General features: G+C 41.9%; 1 protein-coding gene across 1 annotated transcript in view; it reads right to left on the minus strand.

Moving 5' to 3' along the window:
- Nucleotides 1–10,975, minus strand: part of PHACTR3 (phosphatase and actin regulator 3) — a 53,189-nt gene extending 42,214 nt beyond the window's left edge. Inside the window, exons 1-4 of the mRNA XM_010292916.1 lie at nt 10,813–10,975; nt 9,854–9,931; nt 5,518–5,700; nt 643–846 (exon numbers count right to left, since the gene is read on the minus strand). Of these exons, the coding sequence (XP_010291218.1) occupies nt 643–846; nt 5,518–5,700; nt 9,854–9,931; nt 10,813–10,969 (622 nt within the window). The 5' untranslated portion in view covers nt 10,970–10,975. The remainder of the gene's footprint in view (nt 1–642; nt 847–5,517; nt 5,701–9,853; nt 9,932–10,812) is intronic.
- Between the last annotated feature and the right edge of the window lie 931 nt (nt 10,976–11,906).

The raw sequence follows: 11,906 nt of genomic DNA on the forward strand, positions 1-11,906 counted from the left end.
GCTGTGCCAGAATGTTGGAAAATATACCACTGGCAATACATTAGAAAATCAGGCCCAGAGGAATTGCTCTTGAAACATTCAATGAAGTCTGGCATGGAGGATTGCTTTGTGGGAGCCACATGTTTCACTTATGTGTGTTCTGTGTAACTAGACCAGATTTCATAAGTCTAGTTTAGACCTACCCTAGAGAGCAAACCTAGAGATGGAAACCTCTACAGAACCTATTGACTTGCACTTGGTTTTGGCTGTTGTACTGTTATGCAGTAGGAGTCTAGGTAATGAAAACATTTAAATCTTCCTTGTGTTTTATGGCATATCGATATGAGCATCTGATTCAGCAGATGTTTGTAGTTGGTTTGATTTGTTTTACATGGTTTTAGTGCAATAGAGTCACAACAAATAATCCCCTGCGAGATTCAGATATGTGAAGTACAAAGATTAGTGCATTGTTGTCAGGCAACTGGACTGCTCAGTTTATGGAAATCGTTAGCATTCTGTTCACTCAATAGAACTAGCCTGATTCATAGCAGTTTGCGGCAATAGGCTTAAAAAAGGATGTAAGAAAACAAATTACATGCTGTGCTCTATGGGCGAAGAAGACATGAGGGGTGGGAAAGTCTTTACTGACCAGTAATGACTGACCTGTTATGCTCTTTGTGATTTTGGAGATTGACTTAGGTGGTGGAGCTGGGAGCAACGGAGGGCTGGGAAGCTGTGCTGGGTTTCTTTCTGTCTGTTTTTGGGGGGAATCTGTAGATTCAGATACAAGTAAGGCTTGTGAACTGTCTTCAGATGCTGGCAGACTGGCATCTTCTAATTCTTCCGTGGGTGCTGAAGGTTTCTTGGCTAGTAGGAAAATGAGTAAAATTAATGGAACATGAAGTTAATAATGATAGGCTAGGGGACAATGCCAGGAACATTCAGAAAAACAGAACACATGGCACACGGCTAGAAGCATTTCTTTTCCATAGTGAAAATAATTATTGTGTGAAATAGCCAACCAGTCAAGGCAGGTAAAGAGTAAAATGTATGAGGATATTGAAGAAATGTTAGTTTTGATGTTCCTGTGAAAAATGCTGTGCTTCTTTACTTCCCTAAAGGCTTTTTCCATTTCCTTTATTTTTTTAATAATGAAGACAGCAAGGTAAAGAAACTTGTGAGAACTGCACTGAATTTTCTTGCAGCATGCAGCTGCAGTGGCACAGTTACTGAGTGAGTACTAGTCTGTGCTATGAACACACAGCCACAGGACAAAGAGTATCAAACCAATAATATTACACGAAAGCTGACTTTCCAATTGTTTGTTGTACACATTTATTTTCACAATTTAGTAGTTATCTTATTTAACATGTTAGTTCAACTTGCATCCCACATCTTCACTTACTGTACCTGATTCCAGAACTGTTGAGTCTTTCCTGAGCTTAAAATTGATAACCAAGTAAAGCCTGACATAAAAAAGATTTGCCATTGGATCTCAGGAGCTAGTGTGGAACAGAGAATTGGTGAAGTACTTAAGAAAAAAACTTCAATCACCAAAGCCTTAATTTGAGATGGTGAAGCAGTGCTCATTTCAGGATTGTCTCCTGAAAGATGGCAAAAGCACTTAGCTCTTAGAAGTTACTGCAGGCTGAATCACTGAGCACTTCATCAAATTGATCTGGCTGTGATGAGGGCAGAGAGGAATAGATCCAGAAAGGAATGAAGTTGAAGCAGGACATAGGTGGCATTTTGGTGATGAAGTCCAAAATTAACATCCTTGAATCCTGCTTAGATACCAGCTGACTCTGGCAGTGCTTTAAACTTGCACAGTGCCTCACTGATGACTTTCACACTCTGTTACATGTCCTGATCTCTGCCTTGGCATATGTGGGGACCCACAGAGATGCTTGAGCCTGACTCTGATCCAGGACCCCAGCCATGGCTAGGCTCTCTCCAAATTGTATTTACAGCCCCTGTGGGCTCAGTAGTAGCCGTGAGGGTTATTTTGTCTACCCTAGCAGATGAAGCACTCATCCAACTGTGTTTAAATCTCATCTCATCGTGAGAGGTCTAGACTGCTTGGGCTGGGTAAATGGCAAATCCCACTCCTTTTAGCATTCTGAATTGTTTAAGTACCTTTCCCTCCAAACGTTCAGGGCATCTCCTAAAAATTCACAGCAGTGGGCACCCACCCACAGCTGCCATGTCACAAATCTTTTCTTGGCTCAGTTTTACGTCTAGTTTGGAATACAAACTCTCTGTATTAATAAGCATTCAGCATCCTTGTGTTCAGAGTGCAAAGGGAGGCACCAGAGCACTTAGGCAGTTGGAAACAATAGCATTGGCGAGATAATAGCATTTAATTTGTTGACAAACAGATTAATGAATATGCCTAGAAGAGGAGGAATGAGTATTTATCATCCAAAAAAGACAGGAAAGTAGAATAAATATGCATCATTAACAGGAATTCTTGTGAAATTTGGCTTGATAGGAAAGCTGCCGTATGTGATAGTTGCCTGAATTATAGAAGGAAATAATTTTCTTCTAAATATCCTTCTAGGGAAATGCTTTGTTCCAAGCTGACATCACTTTGTATTTTTTTGTGCCTACTGCATAGAAGACAAAAAGTGCAATAGAGGAAGAGAAAAATTAAGTCACTAATGGGTTACATTACAGAAAGATCAAGAGATCTAGTAGATGTTAGTAGCTTGATAAGAAAATTAGTCAGGTTTGAGTGCATTCCCCTGGGTGGAGTGATACTTTCTTCTGGCAGTAACTTCACTGAAATCAGTAGACCTCCCTGTGACATGAAGTGCTGTTTGGCACAGATGCAGCCATTAGTGGTACCTTTCCTATAGACAAAGTGGATCTGAAACACACTTGGCCTCAGGCAAACAGATCTTTTTGTTTTTGAACTCCATCCTGTTCCGAGAGTGGTATCACGAAAACCAACTGGCATTGTGGATGCAAAGAATGGTTTGCTTCTGGTTTTTTTTCCCTGTGGTTGTTTCTGGTAACAACAGCACACGTTTGACTCAGTCTGAAGGCAGACCTGAGTCTTGAATACACAAACCCATTAACAGGTTTCACACTGCAGAGTGAATATAATCCTGCTGAAAATACTCCAAGTGCTCAGCACTAGACTCTTTGCCAGAGTACCTAATTATTCATGGAGTGCCACTTGTCAAAATGCTATCTCACTGCTAGGTAGAAATCCTCCCCTTTGGGACTGCCCCCAAGCCCATTGGCAAGGTTAGATGGGAAAAACTGCCCTCTTTCTGCCTAGGCTGTTCTTTTTCTGTGTATTAACCAAACATGAAGTCTACAAATATTTCCTTTTATTCCCTCTGTTTCCCCTCCCTGGCCTTTACACCACATCTTCAGGATGAAATATGACATATTGGCTATAAAGCAAATATATTCCTTTTGCTTCTAGCTGGTCAAATATTCATACAAATTTGTGGAAAGACACCTACTGCACTGGGCCTGAATTGAGCCCAAAGACAAAAGTTTTAATAAACTCAGCATTATAATAAACTTAGCAATACATTCTGACAATTTTGAAGAGCTTTCCCACCCAATGAATTCCTTAAGGAGGACTCACTGGAGACAGGAATGCTAGAATGCATAGACAGGGATAAATTAGCACATAAAGATTAGGTTGACAATAATTATTTTAAAAGCCAGAGGCCACTAATGAAAGAGGTAGGAAGATTTCCAACAAATAGGAATGGAGTCTCACAGACCAGGGAGACAGGACATAATCCCACTGTTACTTTTTGGAACCTAGAAAAATGACACCTAAAAAAATGGAAGAAAAGAAATACAGAAGAGAGGAAATGTTATGCCAGGGAGACAATAAAAGGAACTTGGATTAGAGAGAGACCGGAGATATTGGGATGATTTTGAAAGCCTCAATACACAATTTTGAACACAGGCTAAGGTATATTTTAAATTGTAGTACTAAGTTTTGTGGAGCCATAAGGTTAAATACATGGTACACTTATTAGTGATGTCTTTCCAGTATGGCCTGTCCCAATGATAAGAATTATAAGTTCAGAGACAAATTTCCTTAATGATACGGAATTACATGCACTAGAAAAGAGTATTATTGCTAATAATAGCCGTGCCTGAAGGATTCTGGTCAAGAGCTTGTTCTGGTTGTTCTGAGAACAGGGAGATGAATGGGTTTTGCCTCAATTAATTTTTAGGGTGATACAAACCCAAACATAGCCATAAAGGATGGAGTGTGAAGAGAAAAGAAAACAGCATTAAGGGCATGTATTAATAGAAGCTATCTATGTCAAATTCTGTGTTCTTTATTTTGTCTCTATTTTAAGAGACAAAAAAGAGAGAGGATAAATCTTCAGAAGCCCACAAACAGTGCTTTGGGATATTTCTTGATGAAATAACACATGTAGTTGAAATGAAGAAGGTAATGGAATGGTGTTAAGCTTACAAAAAAATCTTTGTGATGAGCAAACATGAGGAGAGATACTTTTTGGGAGACAGAAGAGTTTCTGTTGTCAAAGCAATTAAGAGTGGAGTGGAGCTAGAAATGGGCCAGAAGAGCAACATTATATAAAACAGCAAAAGGGAACAAAATGCCTGAGTCATGGGGATGGAACAGGACAGGAGGAAAAGGGCATGGGAAAGCATAAAGCAAAGAAATGGAAAACCCTTCAGAGAATGATTTCGATTCTGACCTGCTGAAGCAGGGTGAGGGCATAAGCAGGCAGCATTGCTCAGCAAACCGCAGCAGGTAGGGGTGGGCTTGGTGAAAGTGGCTGGAGGCTGGGACCTGCAGAGAAGGCAGGGTATAAGGGGGCGGGATGGAGAATAAAAGGCAACCAGGACAGATGGAGAAGATGTAAAGATTGAGCAGAGGGAATGGGCGGGAAGACCTGTAATTGCTACACAGCACTCCTCGCAAACTAGGATAAAGCATTATCTCTGCGGCTTTGTATTTCTTGGTTGAAATCCTCCAGCTGCTGGGCTGTGCCTGGCTGCTCTGGTCCCAAGGAACTGCTGTCACAGATGAGCTCTGCCGGAGCACAGTTGCATGAAAGGAGCTTGTTTTAGCTTATCTGTGCTCCCAGTTTTGAACTTCACTTGTATTTGCAGCATGTTGTAGACAGGGTGATGATATGGACAGTGTGGGCTGCATATTGACATTGTTCTCCTGAGCCAGGACAAGTAATTTCAGGCTTGGCACAGAAGTTTAAGAAATGTTTTTTAAAAGAAGCCTGTTTCATCTTCACAGCAGTCACTCCTAATACCAAAGGGGCAGTATGCCAAGACTGGATTATCTCATAATCCAGCTAATCCCATTATGCCAAGCTTTGTGTGGTCCCTCAGTTTGGTAGCAGTCTCAAAAATCACTGTTGTACCGTACCGATTGCTAACCCAGTATGGGCTGAGCTGAACAAGGTGCTCTGCCCCTTTAATGCACTTACATATTTGACTCCTCATAAAGCAGCTCAGCAGAAATATTTTTTAACATTTTATAGTTTTTTCAAAACATTTTATATCCAATACCTGCATCTTCTTTCAGCTCATCCAAATGCAGCTTCTCACCAAGCAAGGTCACATTTGTTGTGGCTGCTATTGTATTCTCTTGCTGCACCTCTTCTGAGGCAAGTGCCTGGCACACAGGAGCTGGAGGGTCACTCTGCGTTGCTCTCGTGGCATCATCACCAGTGGAGGCTTTGCCTTCAGCATCTAAAACACCAAATCATTCAATCTTAACTAAACCATGAGCAGTGAAAGCTGAAACTCCCTGCTGTTCCCTTGGGAAGAGTGAGTCTCAAAGAGCGCTAGTACTCAGGGGACTGAGATTTGTCTTGGAGCAGCATCTGATATCTAACAGTGCTGAGCATCTGTAATGCAAAACCTGTGGACTCCAGCCCATCTGGATACCAATATATACCCAGTTTTCTCATTGGGGCACCTTTTTCTGTGGGCATACAGCAGCCTGGGCAAATGGCCATTGTGCATGTACAGAAAGGCCAACTCTACTCTGTACGCATCTGCTACGTGGGAGATGAGTACAACCATGGGAAATCAGAGGTCTCTGGGAGAAGGCAATTCCTTGCACGAGCAGAGCTCATGGTGCAGCACAGGCACAGGTTGGTCTGATATGTCTGAGCTGTGTCAGGCTCTGTGCGTGACACGCTGCAGTAATGCTGGAGCCTTGCCGAAGACAAGGCTGCTAATATTCCCTAGCAAGCTGTAGGTTTTGAGCATAGTTTTAGTTACTCAGCTTTGAAAAGCATGTCCTGTGTGATTGAGCTGATCAGAAATTCAAATCCCTCTTCATGCAGACCTAGAAACTGCTCCCTTTGCTTCCTCTGAAAGATTTTTGTGCCAGTGATCCCTGCAGCTGTATGCATCTTGATGACTGAAGCTTTTCTAATATTCTCCGATTCAGGCGAAAGTCCTCAGAATACAAACTATCCTTTTACTTCATGACTCTCGCAGAATTTACAAGATCTACATCACTGTTGCAAACTAAAGAAAGCAATTACTTCCCGCTCTGGCCAGGACTCCATGCTGATGGACATGTCTGCTGTCCATGCCTGACCTCCTAACTTGTACTTCTCAGCCCTAGACACTCCTTTCTGGAAGCTCCTGACAGGGCTGTGTTTTCTTGCAATGATATCATGACAAGTTTCTTGAACATTGATTTAAAATAGCTAGCATTCACAGCTACTTCTTTTTAATTCTATTTGGACAATCTGCAGAGTAATTTATTGCCCTCTTGGGTAAGGGTATCAGATTTTGGCCCAGAGATGCTGCGGAAGGGATGCAGTATTTTTGTATGCTGAGCTCACTCGGTCTGCCTCATAATCACGTTTGGTGAAAAGTTACTGTTCTTAAAATAGCCCCTGCAGTAGCACAGTTGCTATGATACAGGGAAGGGGAGGGGGAAAAAGTTCATTGCCTACACTTCAGCTCATTGTGAAGGCAGCCTATACATAATCATCGGTGTATTAACAGCTGCCTGCATTATTTGACAGGGAGCCCTTATCTCCCAGTGCTGTAAGTACAGCTACATCTGATCAGTTTTGTGCTCACAGTGGGGAGAAATGTCAGGGGAAGCTCCCTAAATGTTTTCAGGTAACTCTACTTTGCACGTTCCTCACATCCTCCGGAAAGGCAAGCTGCTGACAGCTGAGCCACGATGAAACTGCAGTCGGAGACATGAGTTCCTTCGGATCCCAGCCGATGGAAAGTGTAATGACTAATGAAGTAATGACAAGCAGAACACAGCCCTGTTGAGGAATTTCTGTTGAGGAGCGCCTGAGACTCGCGACAGTGATGTTCCTGGTCAGGAATGATCAGCTCTTGCTTAGATCAAAACAGATGTGCTGCTTTGATTGGAAGTGGGTTTCAGGACCGTATTTTACAGGTAGTCCGGGGACAGAAGAAAGCACAGACCTTAGATCCACTGGTAAGGAAAGCAGCAGAGAGTCTTGGGTACTGCAAAGTAATCAGAAGTAGAGCTGTAACTTAGTTGGGAATGACTCCCGCCGTATGCCAGACCCTGCACCCTGTTTCAGAGTGCAAGCTGGGTCCCTAGAGCGAAGCTGTATTTGCCCTGTGTGAGCAGAGCTGGAGAGGAGGAGACAGAAGGGGCCCGGGCTTGCAACTTCGTCCGGGCAGCTGGGTTTTGGGGTTGTGCGAGGAGAAAGGGTGACATAACCTGGTAGGATGACTCATCACCAAAGCAAGGACGCTGCGATTGCACCCGGCGCTGCTCACAGATTGCAGATTCTGCTCTAGCTTTGTGGTTTGCTCTGAGCCAAATAGTCCAGTTCAAAATGCTGCTTGACAGACCTTGTGCTACGAAACTGGAGTGTGACACAGCTATTGTAAACGCGTGAAGCAGATCTGGAGATCTCTCAGACTACAGCATCATCCCAGTTTGGGCTATTTGTGAAATTGAGCAGGAATCAGGTCTCTGTAAGTGGAGTGGAGCCTGATGAAATAGAGGGATTTTAGGATTTACTGTAGTCTTTTAGAATAGTATTGCTGCTTTGACAATTGCAACTTACTGCATAAACGAGGACTTAGCCTTGAAACTGCTGCCACTTCAGCTCAGTCCAAGTAGGGCACTAATCATTTACTGAGAATTATTTGGGTCATTTTTTGATTCCAGTTAATAAGCTGCTTCTACTAATAATAAAATAGCCCTGGAGATTCACAGCACTCTGTAAAGAAAAATAACTTTCAGGCGGCTGCAATGTCCTTCAACTGACTGCTAGCCATTCTTTCCCTTCTGGGCAGCAGGGTGGTGCTGAAAATTTATTTGATGGTTATAGGAGCTCTGTGCAACTTCATTGCAGACAGGTAAGCAGTCTGTTTGCAGCTGCCTTTTTGAAAGCACAGCTTGTCATCACTTCTCACCAGACTATATGTATTTATTTAAATTATTTTAATTTTGTTAAAATTACCTTGCAACTTAGAATCGTCTATATTACTCCCAGCCAGTTTTTATGCATGCAAGAGGTTTTATTGATTCATTATGATTATTATTACCTTTTAATGTGCTCTACAGAAGTTTTCTTTTACTGTGCTTTGGCAAAGCTCTAGATACCCATGTCTTCAAATTCATGGATTATGGGGAACTTCCATACTCCTAGAGGAAACTGGGTGTTTTTTTTCTGTCCATAATGCTAATATGCTAATAGGGCAACTAATTATCTAGAATTATGAGAGACAAAGAGTTCAATGGACAGAATTAAAAACAAGCTTTCTAAAAACTTTCATTTTAGAATAAACTAATGGTTTGATAGAATTTTTTTTTTAACTTGAACATGAAACTCATATTAAAATATATCCAATAAAATAATATGAAAATTGCTTTACTGCAACAAAAAAAAAAATCCTGTTTAAAATGCTCTTTCTCCGACTCTTCAGTTGCTCGGTTACGCTCCAGCATAGCATCACTGAGTATTGTCCCACAGGCTATTTATAAGCATGGCATTTGTTTTATACAAAGAAACTCAATTATTTGTTTCAAAGAACATAATTTCTATCTATCAGATTGGTCAATCAAAATGCCAATCTTTCTTCATGCCAGTACTTTCTGCTATAAAGTTTTCAAAGTAAAGATGGTTTTCATTTTTTAATCTCTGTTTAGTTGGAAATGGCAATTGGGATGTTGTCCATAACACTGGGAGCTCACTTGATCTCACAAAATAGTCACCCAGATCTCTGTCTCCCTTGAGAATCCGTCAGGCCTTTGGAGCAGGAATATACAGAACCACAGTCCTTTGTGCATGTTTCTAACATTTTATCATGTTTCATTCAATGACTTATGGTTTGTACTCAGGAAAGGTTTAAAATGCCGCTACCAAATGCTTCGCTTTTCCATGGGAATGAAAAACAGGCAGAATGGTAATATGTTTTGTCACAAACTGGGTTTACCAGAAAGACAGCTGAAAACATCAGATTAGTATCATTTTATGAGATTTGAATTCATGGGTTGTACATGTTAGCTGAATGCATCTGTATGTTTAAGTTTATATTTATACTAGCTTTAGCTGACTTTCTTGGCAGTAGGGTTTAGCTAGGTTTAGAGCAATTGCATAAAACATATGTACCAGCTCAGATTTGCATCATGTATAAATCAAGTGAAGATGGACTTGCATTCAAGATAGTAAAACATCAAAAATCAAATTGCATGGATTGATTGCAGCAGGGAGGAATTTGAAGAAAGATGTGCATAATTCAGATATTAAATTTTCCTCTCTGTTTGGATTGAACGTTTCCCTTTTTGTTCATTCGATTGTTACGTTTCTTCTTTTGCAATTATGTTTCCTATTGTCCTGAAAAAGACTGATAAAAAAGATGAAGAATTTTTATGTACCTTGTTCCATCATCTCCAGAAGGCCTTTCTTAATGAGTTCATCCCGACCTTGTCGTGCTGTCATCTTCTTCTCCAGCACTGCACGAAGTAGTAGCATAACACAGCACCAGTTAGCAACAGAGTATTCACATAATGGAGTGAGAAAGGTGCGGTGTGGAAATTCTCTCTAATCTCAACTACTGTGTGCTTGGGAAGAACGGCAAGGATTTTGTTTTGGGGAGCATGGACTGGTCAGCCCACTTGTGCCTTTTCCTTTGTTAAAACAGCTGTAAAATCACCCGCATGTAGAGCTGAGATTTATGATACAACATACTGCCTGATCACACTGAGTGCAGAGCAGCTGGGACACTAAAGCCTTCATGCTGTTTAACATGGCACGTTGGAGCTGCCTCAGGAAGAGGTGTCCTTCACTGTGACGCTCCACAGGATACTGGGGCAGGTGGGGGGAGCTGCACCACCCTATCTTAGGACAAGGCAAGTGAGTTTGTCTCCTTACTGATCTCCTGAGACATTCCTGGAGGCTAGTAAGAGCATGCAGTGCTGTGTGCTGGGCTCCTTCACTGTAGAGACAGCTGCTTGAGGGAAGGCATTTTACATGCTGTAGCTCCCTCATGTCACTTTTCATAATGTTACTGTGACCTACATAACCTTCACCCCCAATAAAAGGGGTGATGATACTTGGGGCCATAAATGTAATCTATTTTGGAGAAGGGACGGCCCATGAAAAGCAGTCTGTGTTGAGGCTTGTGCTTCACACTGGTATTTTGACCTATATTATATAGGAGGTCAGCCTATAGGGGCTCTTTCTAGCCTTAAATATTATTAATCTGTAACATACTGAATTCTTTGAATTAGGTTTAGATTGGGTCACCATTAACATTTCCTCTGTAAGTAAATTTTGCCTTTCACGCAAGCTAAGCTTTGCTCTGTGCAGCATCACTCTCTTGTTCTCATCCTACCTGCAGATGTCTGCTTTAGCTTCTCGTTTTTCTTTTTCCGCCACTTCCATGGTTTGAAGATCCTGCCCAGCGTTGCTAGTTTGCTGTTCCTCCTCACTGGCGGAGTTCGAATCCCTGAGACCAAGTAGTCAGAACGCATTGCAGGGGACTGCTCCATCTCATCTGAGAGGGGAAGAGAGGAAAGCCAGCTGTTAGATTAAAAGCTTCAGCATAGACTTAAAAAGGAGAGGCAAATGGAGGCTCACCAGCTAAAAAGCATTCAGTCTAGTTGCCGAGATAAGCAGTGCAAGACTTTGAAAGAAAGTCTCTACGTTGCTGGAGCCGGCGGCCAGGCTGAGGGATGCCGGCCAGAGAGGCGTTCAACCTGACTGTGCCAGCCCGGTGCTTCCTACCGGCTGCTCTCTCTACTCTGGTCTTGCACAGCACCTGTCTGGATGCCAAATATTTCAATATCTCGACTGCTGCCATCCCTCATGGATAAATCAGGGCTACTAGGCCCATAGAGAGGGTCATGTGCTGAATCTGTACACCCTATGCTTTATTCCATCACTTTCCTACTTTTGTCCATGCCTGGTACTCACCGAGGTAATGATGTTACTCCCCCTCCCAAGGGCTGCGTGTAACTGCATTACAGCTTTCTGAAATGTGGAGAACTGAGAGCTCCCAATAGCTTTAATAGGAGCAGCAGAAATTTAACACATCTGTAAATCAGGCCCATGCGGCCTCCAGTTAATCACATAAATGTAATATTCATTTAGAAAAATTTAGACCTTTATGAAAAGCTGAGAGGAAGTGTGAGAAAGCTCAGGTCCCTTCTGAATTCCCAGCTTCCAGTTCTGTTTTCAGGCCACAGGATATTGCTGCCTTTTAAATGAACTCTTTTCACATAAGCTAACACAGAACACACTGACTCGTATGAGCTAATGCAAATCTTTTATATAAGAGTAGTTTGTTTGATATGTGCTATGTAAGTAAAATCGTAGAACAAAAATCTATTCCTTGAGGAAACTAAAGGGAAAATTATTTCCCTTTTGTCCAGCCAAGCCACAGGAATTCAGAGATAATGCTTCAGCTGGAAAACCAATTTAGGTATT

This window comes from Phaethon lepturus, unplaced genomic scaffold, assembly GCF_000687285.1.
Source record: "Phaethon lepturus isolate BGI_N335 unplaced genomic scaffold, ASM68728v1 scaffold728, whole genome shotgun sequence".
Taxonomy (NCBI): Eukaryota; Metazoa; Chordata; class Aves; order Phaethontiformes; family Phaethontidae; genus Phaethon; species Phaethon lepturus.